Source organism: Marmota monax, unplaced genomic scaffold (genome assembly GCF_021218885.2).
Source record: "Marmota monax isolate L192 unplaced genomic scaffold, Marmota_monax_Labrador192_F-V1.1 WCK01_AAM20220418_F8-fsc00012, whole genome shotgun sequence".
Classification (NCBI taxonomy): Eukaryota; Metazoa; Chordata; class Mammalia; order Rodentia; family Sciuridae; genus Marmota; species Marmota monax.
In genome coordinates this window covers 26,773,047-26,792,199 of record NW_026695227.1, presented here as the reverse complement: position 1 = coordinate 26,792,199, position 19,153 = coordinate 26,773,047, and the positions used below count along the sequence as shown (strand labels likewise).

The window sequence follows — 19,153 nt, the reverse complement described above, 5'->3', positions numbered from 1 at the left end:
GAAGCCAATGATAACATTACTTTCCCTGATGATCTCAGAAGGCAGGGCAAAGATACAAATGACAATTTGAAAGCATGGTATAAAAGATAAAGTACTAAATAAGTATAAATTAAGTTCATGTGCACAGATTCAATGTGAAGAAAGTGAAGTTTACTGAGTATTGATTTATGCCTGTCATTTTTGAATGTCTAATTTCATTTAATCCTATTTTTCCCCCTTTTCACAGACAATGAATAATAAATTCAAGGTTGTTACATCAAGACATCAACTAGAAGCTACACAAGGGTAATCTGAACCTGTCTAATTCCAAAATTGGACTTCTTTTTTTTTAATACATTTTGTCTTCTGGGCTGCTGTAAATAATCCAAAGGAGCACCCTAATGTGAGGCACAAATTGATAAGGAATTAAAATCACACCATCAATATAAATTTTGAAAAATATCAGCAAAAAACTGCTTCAGTGCCAGACAGATATGACAGACTAACACATTTTGAAAAACAAACAATGAAGTAGAATTTATTTGATATAGCAGTTACACTTAGAACTGATGAAAACCTTCTACAAAATAACCAAATAGATGTTGTGGCAAGTGGCTGAAGACATTCATGTGCCAGGGATGGAAGCAGGTGATATGAGAAAAAATGCCAAGGTGTTGGAGGTATACAAACTGCCCTCCAGAAGTCCATGAGCTAGTCAATGTACAACTAAAATATGACAGAAATAGGTCTGTCATTTTGGGAACAAGGATGCACTCTTATACCCAGACTGGGCAGGATGTCTAGTGATCTGCCAGACGGTCTTGAACCTGAAATTCTCTTCTCCCACTTTGTAGAAGCATCTGAAATTGGATCCTGGCATGACACGTGACCTGAGTGCCAGCCTCCACCAGTCACTATTCTAAAAGCAACCACACACATGGGCCACCATTTCTCAACAGCCTCAGCATTCCAGATGTCATGCTGGGCCTGCCCATTATCCTGCCCCACATCACTTACCCATCCGACCCACCTCCCATCCCACATCATTCTGTGGTAGTCCTATTTGGTCTCAGAGTTCCAATGTCCCTGTCTCTTGTCTCAGTTTAACAGGATCTATTGTATCTTAGTGACAACTAGGTAAGATGAATTCTACTTCTAATATTATTAAGAAGTTGTAAACTTGAAGATTATAGGCTCTGCTACATTACACTAACGTTTTAAAATAGGACTACTCAGTCATTATTGAGAACAATGCCAATAATGGAGTTTTTCTAAGGGTAAAGATGGCTGTTTTTTTTTTTTTACCACGGAGGGCACTGGACTTGCATCATAAAACAATAATACAGCCTAGCCCTGTATCTCAGGCACATCTCTCTTTTTTATTTTTTTTGAAGAGAGAGAGAGAATTTTTTTAATATTTATTTTTTAGTTTTCGGCGGACACAACATCTTTGTTTGTATGCGGTGCTGAGGATCGAACCCGGGCGAGCGCGCTACCACTTGAGCCACATCCCCAGCCCCTCAGGCACATCTCTTAACCCTAAGTCTCAAATTCCTAATCAATAAAATGCAGATTATAATACCTACATCAAAAGGTCATTATGCAAAATAAACCAACTGATGTATAGTGACATGAAAACTGTTAAGTACTATATAAATATTGGCTATTATTTTTATTTCAATCTTTAATACAGTTTTGGCATCCTTAATCTTTTTGGACACCATTTGTTTTCCTACTTTTGACACTCCCTGCCATTGTCCCTTTCTAAATATTAATGAATTTAAGCATAGAAAAGGATAGTATTTATTGGTTTAGCAAATACTTTTGAACAAACACAATGTCCTGAACACTATTAGCTACCTCTTTTTAATGAAAGACAAGTGAATCAAAAGATGTCTTTCCTCATTTTTCTGAATCTGGATGAATCGAACTGTTATTCCACCCTGTTACTGGCACATAAACCAGCACATAAAGTCAATGACTGCAATATTTAAACAAAAACAGTGTGGCATTCTCCCCTAATCATTTCTGGAATGCAAATTCCAAATTCAAATTAGAGTGCTTAGACTTTCCCATCTTGAACAAGAGCTTTCTTTCACTCCCTGCCCCTCTTTTCCCAAAAGAGATCATTCTGGAATTATTATTCCCATTTCAGCTATTCTTTCTGAAAGAAAGAAAAGGGGAAAAGGAAAAAAAATTCAGTCATGAAGATCTAAACTGTATCAGACAGGTAAAGGAATTTGATTCTTGGCTGGGGTGCAGTAGTATATGTTCAACAATTCAAAATATTAACAAATTATATTCTCCCTGCAATAAGAAAAATACAGTCTTTGCCCAATGGTCCCCCCTGGGGTGCCTCCCTTCTTGAATTCAACTACCCAGAAGCTGGAGCCACAGTTGAGTTTTCTTGCACTCCCACTTGAAGCTTAGTCAGTTACCAACCCATTCTAAGTATCTATCTTATGCCTGGAAAGACGTCCTCCAAAGCCATCCATTTCTTTTTTTTTTTTTTTTAATTTCAATGTCACTGTTTATGTGCCAGGTTAAGTTACTTCACCTCTGCTTCATGTTTTCACAGCTCTTTGTATGTCTAACAGAACCTATCACATCACTATTGGAGGGGTCCAAAACCTCAGCCATCGCATTAGAAGCTATTAGATACAGTTTTTTTAGTTGATCTTCATCTTAAGATTATAGAAAAAAGTAAAAAACAACAACAACAAAACCTGAGTGATTACTATAAACAAAATGTGTATCTCACACTGAACAGAGTATCACACATCACTTTTTCACAACCGCTCATCATCACAAAAGATAAAATCTGGGGACAGGTGTCAATCCCCTTATTAAACTTCATGGCCATTATTTCTTTTTCTTTTACTAATCCACAGGCCCCTGGAGAGCAAACCAGTATCTTATTCAGCTCTGTATATTCCCAGAACCTGAAATGGTGTGCTGCATATTAGAGACACTCAATAAATGAATGAATGAACAAAAGAGGGTTTTATCATAAATTCTTTGTCACTCCACTAAAGTTACTAGAGCTCTTCTTTCCCCAGAATGCAATTAATTATTTACATAAGGAGAAGTGTTTCTATTTCTAGAAGCATATTGCTACACTGGGCTACACTGAGATATATATGCACACAAAGCAGGTTTATAATATCTTATCCCTTCAACAAATTATTCTTCAAATATTTGGACAACATTTACAAGAAGGAGGGATCAGCCCCCCTTCCACACCACCCACTGCTCCAGAATCTCACCAAACACCCCTGCCAGTAGCAAAAAAACCTTCACAACAGAAAAAAAAAAGTGGGGGATGAACAATCTAGTGAGTCCCTCACCCCCCCGCCCCCGGCATCTCACCCTTATGTCCTACTTCAGGGACAACTCTAAGAATTCCTTTCATCCACAGATACCCATATACCTGAGAAGAGCTCCAGCAAACACAATTTTCTCCATGTTGAGTGCTGTTCTGGCACCTCTTATAAACTGTCACTCTTTATTCACACCGCCCCCCAATAATTCAGCTCTAAAAATATACATTTGTAGAAGTTAAACATGTTTCCTTTTGAACAGCTGGAAAGACCATCACATTATTCATTCTCGCACTCCAACCAGGTTAGCTAACGATTAAAAAAAAAAAAAAAACCAAAGTATATTGCAAACTTAAGAGATTCTCACTGAATTCATTAGTTCACCATCTTGAAATTTCTCAATTGCAGTAACATATCTAACATAAAATTTGCCATTTTAACCATCTTTAAGTATACCGTTCAGTGGCATTACTTATGTTCACGATGTTGCACAACCGTGACCACTATTTCCAAATCACTTTTCATCACCCCAGAGGCTCTTTAGTCAGTAAGCAGCAATTCCCATTTCCCCTTCTTCTCCATCACTGGCAATCTCTAATATTTTTCTTTTCCTGTTCTTTTATCTATTTCTAGATATTTCATGTGACTGGAATCATACAGTATTCGTCCCTTGGTTTCTGGCTCATTTCATTTAGCACAGTGCTCTCAAGTTTCATCCATGTTGTAGCCTGAATCAAAACTTCATTCCTTTTTTTATGACTGAATAACATTCCACTGTATGCAGAGACCACCTTTTGTGTGTGCATTCAACTGTTAATGAACACCGGGGCTACTTCTACATTTTGGCTATTATGAACCATGCTGCAGCGAACCTTGGCATACATGCTGGAGTCCATTTCCAAGTCTTTTGGATCTACATGTAGGAGTGGAATCTTTGGCTCATACAGAAATTCTCTAACTTTTTCAAGAACTGCCAAACTCTTTTCTACAGTTGCTACACCTTTTTAACATTCCCTTTGGCAAGCATGAGGGTTCCTTCCAATTTCTCCACGTCCTTACCAATACTTGTCATTTTCTTTTTGTGTGTGTTGGTTTTTTTAATAATAGCCATCCTAGTAAGTGTTCAGTGGTACTGTGGATTTTGATTTGCATTTCCCAAATAACTAATGATGTTAAGCATTTTTTCATGTGCTGTTGGCCATCTGTATACCTCCTTTGGAAGAGATAGCTGTTCAAGTCCTTTGCCTGTTTTCCAAATAGGTCATTTATCTTTTTGTTCTTGAGCAAAGGAATTCTTAACATATTCTGGATACTCAAGACTTGTCAGATACATGATTTCCAGACATTTCTCCTATCCCATCGATTGCCTTGTCACTCAATGTGTTTTGATCCACAAAAGTTTTTAATTTTAGTGAAGTACCATTTTATCTGTTTTTAATTCTTTTGTTGTTGATGCTCTTTGTGTTATATATATAAGAATCCATTGTCAAAACCAAGGTCATGATGATTAATTTTCTTGTTTTCTGCTAAGAGTTTTATGGTTTTAGCTCTTATATTTAGGTTGCTGATTCAGTTTGCGTTAATTCTTACATTAATGTGAGGTAAAGGTTTGACCTCATTCTTTTAGCAGGTGGAAATCCAGCTATCACAGCACCATATGTTGAAGAGACTCCTTTCCTCAGCAAGTGTATTTGGTACCCTTTTCAAAAAAATTAACTGGCCATAGATGTATGGATTCCATTTCTGAACTTTTAATTATATTCCAGTACCAAAGTCATTTTTTTTGGTCTGTGTATTAGATATTAGTAAAATTCTTTTTAAAAATTTTTTAAATTGTTTTAATTAGTTATGTAAGACAGTAGAATGCACTTTGATACATCATATATAATGGAGTATAATTTCTCATTCTTCTAGTTGTACCAAAGTGTTTTGATCATGTAGCTTTTTAGTAAGCTTTGAAATCAGGACATGAAAGTCCTCCCACTTTGTTCTTTTACAAAATGATCTTGGCTACTTAGGGCCCCTTGCAATTCCGTATACATTTAGGGATCAGCTTTTACATATCTGCAATTTTCACCATTTAATAAACACTTCTACAACCTTTACCATCTAATAAAAAAAGACCTTTATATTAAAAATAATACATCATGTAGCCAAAAGAGTAATTTTACTTAATTTTGCCTACTTGGCATTGTTTTTCGAAGACTAACTTCAACAGTTGGTGTTCTATAAAAGGACAAATGGTATTAATTATAGAAATATATTCCAATAACATCTTGGAAGGCTATCACTATCATTTCACAGTCCAAGTGGTTCAGGTCTCCTAGGGCCCTCGGGGTTCCCAGCTGAACACCAGACCGAGTTTGCAGTTGGCTGTGGTTTGGATGAAATTTGATTCTAGTCACTGACCTGTCAGTTCCCAGATTACAGTGATTGTACATGTCCTAGGGCTGAAGAAAGACACCACTCTTAAATCCTATTGTTATAAACTCAAAGCACATTTGAGTCATAACTCCACGCTTAACCTACCAAAGTAGGCCTGGTTTCAAAGCTGGCATTTACAGCCCAGGAGGATCGAGAACACAGACAGGAAGGCAGGGGAGGGGAACCACTATGGGTCCACATTCCCTTATCCAAAACCTTTGTGTTTGATTCTTTGCCAGAATTTCAAAACAAAATAACTCTTACACATATGTACTATGTATTAGTATGCACCCTCAACAGGGTCTGAAATCACATCCCTTATACAAACAGACTCATATTTTGCAGCCAAACACATGAATATTCATTCAGAGGGGCATAAAAATATAAGCAGTCTTGTGTTATCTGAGATCAGATTTCTTCATCCAGTGAGTTAGCATCTACCAGGTTTTATATAATTAGATGAATTAACAGAAAAATTTTCCCAGCACTTTTTGGATTTTTTATTGTGAATATGGAATTATTGTATGAAATTAGTAACAATTAAGAAAAGTATTCAGTATCCAATAAGAGAAAAATTCAAAGCCCCATGACAACAACTTTCTAAATGCACAAAACAAAGAGCAGGCCGATAATGCAGAACTAAATACCAACCAACTGGAAGCAGGAAGGACTTCATAGACTCATCTCCTCTTGCCTGTCTCACAAGTTTTGTGTTAACCAGATTAGTATTCTCCTCAGGAATCAGTTACAAATAAACTAACCCAGAAAGTGAATGCTACATTCAAGTAAAAGGAAAATCAGAACTGAAACACCATTTTTGATTATCAAATAGGTAGAAAATAGTTTTTAACATCTAATATTAACAAAGGTGTGGGGAATCCACCCTCAGAAAGCCTGAGCTTTCTGAATAGCAATGTGGTAATATTAGCCAAAAGCTTAATATTAGTCATAGCCTTTGCTCAATACAAGAGTGTTTAAATCCATTAAAATACATCTACAGGATAGTATATAATGTGATTATTTAAAATAACCTACAGAAAAATGTTCATGACAAAGAACATTTAAAATACATATTTCAATGTGAAAGATTAGATTATAAAACTATATATAGAAGATGTTAAAAACCGAAAGCAGGAATTCAGGTATCTGCCTGCACGTATTCATAACACCATTGTTTACAATAGCTAAAGGTGTCCACTACAGATAATGGATTATCATCCGGACTTTAAAAAGAAGGAAATTCTGACATTTGACCACATGGATTAATCTTGAGGATATTATGCTAAGTGAAATAAGCCAGTCACTAAAAGACATTAAAAGAATGCCTGATTTCACTTATGAGGCACATGGAGTAGTCAAATGCATGGAGACAGGAGGGACAGTAGTATCCAGAGGAGGAGGAGGGATGGGGAGTTACTATTTAATGTGTGTAGAGTTTCGATTTTGTAAGATGAGAAAGATTCTGGAGATGAATGTAAAACAATGTGATATGTTTAATGCCACTAAGATATACTCTTGAAAATCATTAGAACAGTAAATTTTAGGTGATGGTGTATGTGTATCACAATTAAAAAAAAAAAAAAAGCTTTAAAAAACTTAACAGTAGTGGGTTGGGCTGTACTAAGCAGCAAAGGTCAAGAACTAGACAGCTGAGCAGGAACCAGAGCTGCTCCGAGCTTCACCCTCCTTGGACAGAGACTTCTCCTCCGCCACTGGAGTCCTGAACCATTGTCTGAGGAGAATGCTCTCAGGGCAGTTGGGCTTTTATCACTTGCCTAGGTTTTAATTCTCCCCTCTGCCACGAGCCACTTGCCAATGAACTGGAAAGTATATTATTTTCAAAAACAAACCAAACCCTGAATGTATTGTAGGACCTAAGGCTTTGTAGAGGTAAAAATAAATTGGGGGGGGGGGGGGTGGGATGAGTACTGAATATCAGGTGACTTTTATTTTCTTCTTAATAACTTCTATTTTTTTTTCCAAATTTTCCACAAACAAAAAACAAACATGAAGATAAAAAAGCATCTCAGTCATAACATCTCCACCCCTCACCATGCCTGGCAAAAGCTTGCTGCTGTGCCTCAAGTCCTCACCACTTCAGTAAATTCCCCCAACAAATAAATCAGACCAAAGTTACTGGAGTCCTCCATGAAAACTTTCCCTCATTCTTCCATATCCAGTTCCTCAATAAATCCTGTCAAGTTTGCAAAATCTACCCAAAAGCCAGCTATGGCCTCTCACTCCTGCAGGGCCTACATAATAAGAGGTAATGCTTGAAGAGTGCTTGATGTATCCCAGTGCCTATTTTATATCCAAGTTCTTTATATACATGAACCCACTGCATCCTCACAGTAGCCTATGAGGTAGGATCAGTACAACAGTCACCTTTATACCTCTGATGAAGAGAAGTCAAGTCTTTTTTCTAAAATCACAGAGCTAATGAACCATAGGTCAGAATTTGAGACTGGGTGCTCACAGGTTATAGTCTTAACCACTCTATTATCCTGCCCCTTAGCCTTCTGCAGCTTGAGTTCTCCCAATATTCAGATCTCTGTTCAATGTCTCTGCCTCTGAAGTGTCCCTGAAATCTTAAATAACCCCATAGTAGAATGACCATTTTGTCACCTTGCTGAACTTTCCTTTGGTACTTAATTCACAATTACACATTAAGTATATGAGATGAATGAGGGCAGAGATTTCACCTTATGGTAGCTGAGTCCAATGCACCAGAACAGTGTGTGGACTCTGTTCGGCACTCCCTAATTGTCTGTTAAATGGCCAACCAAACGAATGCTTAACTTCCATGAGGGTGGATGGTGGGGCCAGTCAGACCTGAACCGAAATCCAGACCTACACTTCCTAACCGTGGGCTTGGCAGCACACTCAACCTCCTTGTGCCTCTGCGCACTTAAAATTTCCTTAAATTCTTTTCATTTTTTAAAGAAGATATAACTTTTTGTAGTATATTGAGAAATAAAGGTGTAACAGAACATTTAATAAGTTACTGTCAACATCAAAAATTAAGGAAAGAACAGGGATAAAGATGTAGCTCAATGGTAGAATGCAAGGCTAGCATGAAAAGTTCAAGTTTCAAGTAGTCACACCACCACCAAAAAAAAAAAAAAAAAAAAGATTTAATAAAGTATATGCGAATTCTAATACTAAAAATTGAAAAACATATTAGCTCTACCTAAATTCCATTTTTATGCATTCTCTGTTGTACACTTACTTAGAAATTTCCAAATCATGTCCACTACTTAACTTTCAAATGTATGTATACATTTTATAAGCCATTAGTTAAATAGCAGATGAAAGTACAAAGATTTCTTCTGAAAGGATCAGTTTTATTATTTTTATAAATTTTTGGAAAATGTAACTGAATGGTTAAGATGATTTAAATTCATATTAGCCACCACCTGCCATGCTATCGCTCAGAGGTAACTCAGTGAAAATCAAATGCAACCCTGGTAGTAAAAGCCTTGCCGCCTTCTTCACCCCTTGACTGTCCAGAAGCTTTGGGAGATTTTTGAGAAGTAGGGCCTCCAGATGCAGCCCAGTCATTCTCTTTTGCTGCAGGAGTGGGGATTGGGATGGCCATCGTGATGGCTAACTTACTCGAAGCATCTGGCTCTGTGCCCTTCATCTGAGCGCTGCTCCCCTTCAGCCTGCCACACTCACAACCTCCTCTCCAGATTTCCTGGTGATGTAGATGACTCCACGGGATTACCCTGGTAAGTCTTTGGACGGCAGCGTTTCTCAACTCTGAATACAGTGCTATCGAAGGTCTGAATCTATTCCACTTGCTCACAGAGAAATGATCAACCTTTTGTGTCTCTTCTTTCATTACATTTTACTTGATCATCAATTCTATAACCCGAAATTCTTGTTTAGCTGATGGTTAACTTCTCCTAGTACTCTCTTTGGTACCCAGTACCAAAGCAGGGAGAGAGAGAGTACTAGGAGAATGAGAGGCAGGCAGATCCAAACATTAACACTGTGTCCCAATTTGGGAGCTCTTTATTTAATGGGTTCAAAGTTTCTTTTAGAAACTCGACAGGGACTTGAACTGTGTGATCATTCTCCAGCTGTCCAGCCACATCTAAAGAGGCTCAGGAATGTCTACTCCATAAATACCACAATAAAGTTCTTCAATGTGATTTTTTTTAAAAAAACAAATAACATTACCTAAATATAGTTAAATCGCCTTAGAGATTCAAGCTATTTAAAATTTCCTAAATATGCACTTTACATGTTAATTACAGAAATGATACATATGACAGAACTCAGAATACCTCTCCCTAGGGAATGAGTTATAATTCTGCTGTTTATTTCAGGATCAAATGTCTTTGGTTTCTGGTCCTTTGTGAGTTCATCTAATGCCTGGTTTTGTTCTTGTCCTATGTTTTCATGTACCCAGTCTATATAAGTAACATACTTTCACAAATAACTATCATTTATTTAGCATGCAATATGATCTAAGGACAACACTAGGTCTTAGAGATATAAAAATGACCACCGAGAAGATATAAAAATGGCCATATGAAGGCTTTAAGCAAATAAAATATCCAAGTGACCCTCTAGGGAGAATCAATGCCTGCAGAGGGCTGGGGAACCCAAGAAGAGATTCCTAAACCAGCCTGGCAGGGTGCTGAAGAGGTGGTCCCAAAGGCAAGTCCTGATGGACATCTATAAGGAAACAGGAAACCCTCTAAGAGGCCACTCTGCTAAGAAAACCCAGGGGGAACTAACAGAGATGGTGATAGTAGAGATGAACAGAAATAGATGGAGTGCAGTGATAAGAAGCTGTTAGAATCAACAGACATCACAGGCTGATTGGAAAGGAAGGTCAGAAATGTCTAGGAGTCCTGTCTGACCTGGGCTACTGGTTTACTAGGTAAGAAGTGTCTTCCAAATCTCCAACTCTTCATTCACCAGTTTCAGTAGGAAGTCTTCCTACCGTTTTGTAGAGAAAGTAGAAAAATAGATATGATCACATGGTGAGTCCCTTTACTGAATTGACCAAATCATATTCGTTTATTAATTCAGCCAACAAATATTTCTTGCATGGCTGCTTTGTGCTAATACTGGGAAAGCTCTGAGGATACAGCAGTAGCTGAGGACCCTGCCTCCCCCCATTCCCACCATCTCCAACATCCTCCAAAGCCTCTTTCTATTCTGTGTTTCCCATTCCCTCTAGCCTTCTCACTATAGATTACTCAGTACTTTATCCTATGACTTCAACCTATTCTTTATTCTTTTATCAACATTCATTTCTCCTCAAATTTCTGCCATCTACTAAAAAAACAAACAAACAAAAAAAAAAAACACCTCCTTGGGCAATGAAACACAATCAAAATGTCAAATGTGCATAACTTTGATCCCACAATTCCACTTTAGAAACTTGTTACACAAAAATTCCGCATACATATGAAAAGATGCAAGTGTGCACAAGTATGTTCTGGTGTTCACTGGAGAGAGCAAAACTTATGAGAGAAAAAATGTCTAAACTCAAGATGCTACTATAGCAAAACAGAGTATCACACATTTGCTTTATGCAGTGACATGTCTGAAATGTATGAACAAAAATGCAAACTTTAGCCAACTCCATAGCAATAAGCTCAAATTTTATAAAGTGTTATAAATGTGTATGTGTGTGGGGGGGGGGGGGGGGGGGGTCATGAGCATAGAAAAATCTTGAAAGATATACTTCAAATTATTAACTGTGTCTACATATGAGGGAATGCAACTATGGAAAAGAATCTCAAGTCATATTTTTTAATGCTTAAAAAAATAAAGTTTTAAGAGACAGGGTCTCACCAGGTTGCTTAGCACCTCACTTTTGCTGAGGCTGGTTTTGAACTTGATATCCTCCTGCCTCAGCCTCCCAAGCTGCTGGGATTACAGGCATGCACCACTGCACCTGGCTCCTAATGCTTAAAACTTTTACAATGAGTATATACTGCTTTGCAATCAGGATAAAACATTAAAGATAAGAGGTTACCATAAAAAATTAAAACAATTTCAATCAGCCTTTTCCATTATGGCATCTAGTGCACTGTAACACAGTCCAAACTCCTCAATACTACTGATGAGGGTCTAGGTGTGCTCGTGCCCCTCCAATGCACATTCAGCCTCTACCACACACTTGCCAGCTCTGGCAAAGGTCAACAATGACTTGCACACCACTAAACCTAATGTCTATTTTCCAAATTCCCATGAGATGCCTCCATGACATCTCAACAGTCATAGACACAGATGACCAAGACATCTTTCAAAGACACTCTTGTCTATTGGCTTCATTCTCTTAAAGGTCCTCCCATGTCTCTAGTCTCCTCTGTTGGTGCCTCCGCTTTGACTAGACCTTTACTTCTGAAAATATTCAGGGCTCCACGCAAGCACTGCTCCTCTATGATCCACAGCATCTATTAACACATCCAGGCTAACGTCTTCAAGTACATGGCTCCATCTCAGGTACATTTCTAATTCTCTTTTAAAGTTCCAGATTCATGCGTTCCACTGCTTGTGTGACACTTCCATTTGAAAACACCATAAGCATCTCCAACTTGGTGTTCACAAAGGACTTAAGATTATGTCTCCACAAACACTTTGTCACCCAAAGTTATTTTTTCTTTGTTATTTTTTTATTCAGTAAATTATACCACCACCTATTCAGCTGGTCAAGTCAGAAACCTGGTTGTCATTCCCAACTACCTTCTCTCCTTATCCCTCACGGCCAAACATTCAGTGTCTTATTGTGCTAAGATTCTTTGATCCTGTCCTCCTCTCTCCATTTCACCCTGCCAAGCCCCCAGCACGATTGCAGTAATCTCCTAACCAGTTCCCCACCAGCAACTTTCATCCTCTTCCAACTCCAATTCCTTTCCGCAGCCAAAATGACCTTTGAAAATAAAATTCTGAACCAGTACTTTTCTGCTTTAAACCTTCCAATGGCTTCCTACTAGGAAGACATGGCATGTATCACAATGGAATATTATATTCAGCCACAAAAATAAATTTTGTCATTTGCAGTGACATGAATGAAAATGGAGGACATCGTCTTAAATGACATAAGCCAGGCACAGAAAGCTATACCGCATGTTCTCACTCATAGGTGGAAATTACAAAGTTTGTCTCAAAGAAGTAGAGAACAGAATGGTGGTTTCCAGACCTGGGAGAGTGTGGGGGAGAGAAAGAAGGAGAGAGGAAAGTTCATCTAATGAGTAGAGAGGGGTGCTGATGGAGAGGAGGAATAACTTCTAACGTTCAGTATGATAACTGAAGTTGACAATAATCAATTGTATATTTTAAAATAGATAGTAGAGAGGGATTTAAATGTTCCCAGCACAAAATAATGATAAATGTCTGGGGTGATGGATATGCCAATTACCATGATCTGATCATTACACATTGTATACAAATATTGAAATTTCATGCTGTACTCCATAAATGATCAATTGAAAATATATTTTTTAAAAATGAGAGTCCATCATGAGAATCAGGGTTACATTTATTTGATTTACTGTAGAACCTCCGTGCCTAGCCAAGGTCTTTGCACATACTTGACCCTAATAAATATTTCCTGAATAAATGAATGACATACAGAAGCATCTAGGTGGCTATGAGGTTTAGAAAGGTATGTTTTTAATTCCTTGTCTGTTGTGCCTCATTTTATAAGGTGAAATTCATGTATTCATATTACATATCCTCTCTCACACACAAATATTGATAGAAAATAGTGAAAGAAAAATAAGTAGGAAGGATCAGTGATGGGGAAAGATACAGGTGAAGGTGTTAATATTAATCTGAAAGATCAGATAAAGGAGAAACCAAAATTGAGTATAAGCATACATTTATATATGCATTATATATAAATTAAATATAATGTTCGTATTATATGAATTATATACTACACATACATAATGGACACATTTTGTACATATATATTTTACAAGGAGGGAGAGAAAAGAAGTTGAGGCAGTAACCCTGAAAGTGTCCATTTCCTCCCTGAGCAAGAGGATCTACTGCCAAGGAGGGCAGAGGGTGTGGTATGAATACTGAGGAAAAGAAAGAGTCTGAACTTCTGTGACTGACACCAAAGGGTTGGCCGACTTGGCCTGCCAGGCTCCATTCTGTCTTTTTCCCCCTACACTATTCAAATGCTCAAGAGTCTGATTTTCTTTTGGCCCCTTTTCTGGAGAGTCGGTGCAAGAATCCAGTGTATCACAACAACCAGAGGAACTAGGCAGAATGACTCCTCCCTTGCCCCCAAGGAGATTCTGTCCTAGTAATTGGGGTGTGGCTGGCTTTGATGTACACCTCATCTTGTGAACCAGTGCCCTAGGGAACCTCTCCCTGGTCTCTAGGTCACAAGCTGAGCACACTGGGATGATGATCAACACCCCCAGTCAAAACCACAGTGACATGCAACGTCCACTATCTTTCAACCAACAGAGAAACAGCAACTTGGAGAAGAGAAAAAACGTACAGATGGGTCTGTTATCTCCTTGCACATGGCTCTGATGGGAAGTGCATTTTTCCTGGTGGGTGCTGCCAGGTTAGCCATCACTGCCAGAGGGCAAAGTGGGAAAAAATAGACTTCTTTGGACATTATCTTTCCTATTCTTCTGTTCAAAACTAAAATTTTATCTAGCAGTCAAGAACATGAATCCAAGAATATTTTGGAGCGGAACAGTCCTTAGCTGAAAATAGCCCAGAGGAAAACTTTGGAATTTTTAACCTTATAACAGACTCTTGTTCAGGAGATATGAGTTGCAATTTTAGTTAACAGCTTAAAGATGTCAGAATTACTGAAACTGACTGACAAATACACAGAAAAATTTAAAATTTACCTGTCTTCTACCAGCTGCTGCACCTCTATTTCCTATTCTGGTGTTCAATTACAAATGAATCTCTGTCTTCTTTTTATTTGTTCATTTTGGATATATATGGCAGTCGAGTGTATTCTGACATATCATTCATACATGGAGTATAACTCACCACTCTTGTGGTTGAACATGATGTGGAGTTTCACTAGTCGTGCATTCATATATGAACCTAGGAAAGTTACGACTGATTCATTCTACTGTGTTTCCTATTCCCATTACCCGCCCCTTCCCCGACTCCAAGTTGCCTATAATCCCAGTAGCTCAGGTGGCTGGAAGGTTCAAAGCCAGTCTCAGTAACTTAGTGAGGCTCTAAGCAACTTATCGAGACCCTGTCTCAAAATAAAAAGGGCTAGGGATGTGACTCAGTGGTTAGGTATCCCTGGGTTCAATTCCTGGTACCAATAAATAAACAAACGGACAAACAAATCTATATGTAAAAAGAGACCTTGAAATTACCTATTTCAATTACTTGATCAATAGAAAATAAGAACAAGAGAGAAAGTTCAAATTTAAGGAGCTGGTAGCAAATCTAGGAATAGAACTCAAGTCTCCCAACTCTTAGTCCAGGGACTTTCCACCGTATCACACTCCCAGCTCTTCAACTCAAGAGGACTCAAGTCCATGAAATGGAGACTTACTGCTTGCACAGAAATGTGCTTCACATGTGTGACCAAATGCCTCACAAACGGCAATTTAAAACTCATGTCAGGGCTGGGGATGTGGCTCAAGTGGTAGCGCGCTCGCCTGGCATGCGTGCGGCCCAGGTTCGATCCCCAGCACCACATACAAAACAAAGATGTTGTGTCCGCCGATGAATAAAAAAAATAAATATTAAAATTCTCTCTCTCTCTCTCTCTCTCTCTCTCTCTCTCTCTCTCTCTCTCCCTCTCTCTTTAAAAAAATAAAAATAAAAATAAAAATAAAACTCATGTCAGTAAGACTTTTATTTGAAGAAGGATTACCAAACATATGCATTTAGCTCTGCTACTACCAGAACACAAACCAATAAGGGTGAAATAGAGGACACAGCAACAAAATTTTCGAAGGCAGAGAGTAAATAGACTAGTGGCAAGTGGCTTAACAGACTAGACAAAGCTCCATCCTAAACTAGGGAAGACTGTGGCAATTTCATTTAACTGCAAACCCTCAAGGCTGAGGGACTGGCAACATAGGCTCCTCTGGAAGTAGAAAGGGGAGGGTGGCAAGAGAACAGGTTCCAAGTCTAAGTAGTAGACAGCATGAAGACAGTGAGTCCCCCACCAGCCCAGATCCCACCCAGAAGAAGACTGGGAACCTATTCTCTAGAAAGAGTCCACAGGGCATCTTTGGACTGAAAGATACCAAGCCCAGTCAACAATGAGGTTCCATAAAGACAGATTACACAAAAAAAATGACTGCTAATTAGTGGATACTGATCTATGATGGGGAAGGGCTGGGAAGAATGGAGGAACTTTGAATTGAGCAAAGGGGAGAGGGTAGAGAGGGGTTATGGTCACAGGAAAGATGGTGGAATGAGATGGACATCATCACCCTAGGGACATGTGTGATTGCACGAACGGTGCGTCTCTACACCATGTACAACCAGAGAACTGAAATGTTGCACTCCATTTCTGTACGATGAATTGAAATCCATTCTGCTATCATGTACAACTAAGTAGAAATAAAAAAATTTAAAAAGTAATTTTTCTTTTGAAAAGTAAAATCACTTATTTCGTGGGGGAAAAAAGACTGCTGATATTTTCTTCTAAATGTCTACTTAGCTTTCTGATTGGTTATATTTTCTACTCACAATATGATTAGTTCGAAGTTTAAAAGAGGAAAAAAAAAAGGCCTAAAAATACTAACATCAGGTTTCCTAAAAACAAATACACAGAACTGGATGTGGTGGGGCACACCTGTAATCCCAACTCCTTAGGAGGGCGAGGAAGGAGGACTGCAAGTTTGAGGCCAGCCTCAGTAACCAAGTGAGAATTGGTCCCAAATTTTTTAATAAGTTAAAAGATATGGGGATGTAGCTTAGTGGTACAGCATCCCTGTTCAATCCCCAATACTGGAAATTTAAAAATAAAATAAAATAAAACCGTTCAGTTAAATCACCCGAGAATTACAGAAAAGAATGGCAAGGCTTCCTAGATATTAAGGACATCATGTACCAGAAAAACAGCAAAGCAACTTGGAAAAGAGAAAATGACCAGAAGAAGAAATTAAAGAACTAGAATCTCCAGGGAACTGAGAAAAAGCACATTCATGAAAACAGGACAAAATGTTACCAAACAGAGTCACCAAAAAAAGAGAAATATTCAGAAAATACTCTTGGAAATTAAAATAATGCTGCCTCCAAAAAAAAAAAAAAAAACAGAAAGCGTGAAAGATAAAATTCAGGAAATATTTGAGGCTGGGGTTGTGACTCAGTGGTAGAGCACTTGCCTAGCATGTATGAGACTCTGGATTCAATTCTCAGCACCACCTAAAAATAAATAAAATAAAGGTCCATTGACAACTAAAAAATATTTTTTAAAAATTAAGGAAATGTTCGATAAAGCTGAGCAAAAAGAGATAGAAAACAGTAATCATAAAAAAAATTAGGGGACAAATTCAGAATAGCCAATATCCAAATAAAAGAAGTATTCATGTCCAAAGAAACAGAAGGCAAATACTTGAGTTTCCCAACTCAGAAGAGCATTTTTCCCTAGATTTGAAGAATATGTTTCTCCCAAAACTGAAGGATGGCTTTTCTTCTGAGAGTGCGGGGATTGTGGAGGGTAAATGGAGGGAGACAACTTCCCCTAGTAAAATACCTAGTAATTTTCCAACATATTAATCCTTATAAAAATTTCCAGAGTTTAAAGAGAAAACATTTTCATACAAAGGATCATAGTCAAAATGTGACTCAAGGAACTTTCCAAGGAAGTTCAAGAACAACTCTCAAAAGTAGAAGGCTTCAAAATTCCGACAGCAGGTGACTTTTACCCTAGAACTAAGCAATTAGTTAAGCCTTTGCTTAAAAGCCAGAAAAGAATACAGGCATTTTCAGACCTGTAAGTCTCAAAAAATTACCTCTTTCATTCGTATCCTTTCTCCAGGAGGCAGTGAAAACTGTGCTCCACCAAAACGAAGTAGTAAGCCAACAAAGAGTAAGACTTAAACTTGGAGTTCTAAGGCAAGACAGAAGCTAAAGGAATCCTCGGGTTGGTGGTAAGAGGGTATCACTCACAGCCCTGAGCTTGGAGAACAACTTAGACAAAGTGGGGAGGACCATAAGGCTCCAGAAGACCCTTCCCCACAAAAGATGAATTAATTAATTCCCTGTGTGGCTGGTTACACTGAGAGGAGATTTACAACTGGGGTAAATTTACAACTGAGGTTGAATTATTCATAACCACATCAAAAATTAAGTAAAAATTCAAAAGTCAATATCTATTGCACAGTCTTGAGAAGAAAAGTAATCAAACTCTATTACATGGCTCGTCTGCGGAGAGCATTACATAGTTACAGTAAACACTAAATATTGATCTTATCAAAATTACAATGCGATTACAATACAACCACATTTGGGAGAATGGGGGTGGAGAAGGTTTGTATGAGAAGAGGCAAGGGGCAAGTGTAGATGAAAGAGAGCTAAATAATCCCTTTGGCATCAATGAACAATGCCCAAAGTGAAAAATAGACAAGTTACAATTTAGGAATGTTTTAGAGATAACAGTATAGAGAAAAATGTTAGAAGAATTGGCTGAAGGTGAAAACACTGGGTGCTGAGGAATAGAGAACAGAAGGGATGAGAGAGGCTGCTGCTTTTCCTAGCAAATCTTACAGTGTTATTTAACTATTGATTATGTAAACACACTAATTATATAAAACATTGACAAAAAAACTAAAAACTTTCCATTTTTCCCCATTAAAAAAGAAAGAAGAGGGAGCACTCATGTCAAACACCCCATAAACCCTTACACAGAAATGTAAGATTGACTCTTCTGGCACCTGCTATATGCCAGGCACCATGCTAGATGCAGAGATGTAACAAGGAACAAAGCAGAAAACATCCCTTTTCTGAGAGCTTATATTCCATAATAAAAGCTAAGTGTAAACACTTTTTAAATAACTAACTCTGCTTTTTTACAATACAGAATCAGAGGGAAGCATTTTATTTTTTAGACAGAGTGGTCAGAAGAGGCTCCCTAAGGAGTGATATTGGAGACTTGAAAGGATGAGGAGTTGGCCATGCGGGGCTCAAGGAAGAGCATTCCAGGAAGAGGGGAGCAAGCCAACAGTTCTGAAGCAGAAAAAATCTTGGTGTGCTCAAGGATATCATCAAAGACCACTGTGACTGCAGAATAAAGAGATGAGAAACTGGGGGACAAAATGACCTAGAAGAGGGAGCCAGAGCCTGATGACACCATGCACTGACAGGTATGCAATGGCGTGGCCTCACAGCATCTGCTGTGGGAACAGGGGAAACCACAGACCAGTTAGCAGACAACTGTTGAGCTTCAGGCAACAATCCTGGCTAAAGTGGAGAGAAAAAAGACAAATTCAGAATCATTTCGA

The 19,153-nt window shown here is 38.2% G+C and overlaps 1 protein-coding gene across 3 annotated transcripts in view; it reads right to left on the bottom strand.

Moving 5' to 3' along the window:
* Nucleotides 1-19,153, bottom strand: part of Ano6 (anoctamin 6) — a 201,842-nt gene that overhangs the window by 122,885 nt on the left and 59,804 nt on the right. The window contains exon 1 of one of the 3 annotated variants that reach the window (XM_046435892.2): nt 9,339-9,612. The exons of the other annotated variants lie outside the window; for them this stretch is intronic. Coding sequence (XP_046291848.2) covers nt 9,339-9,567 — 229 coding nt within the window. The 5' untranslated portion in view covers nt 9,568-9,612. Of the gene's footprint in view, nt 1-9,338; nt 9,613-19,153 lie in introns of those variants that run through there. 3 annotated transcript variants of the gene reach the window in all.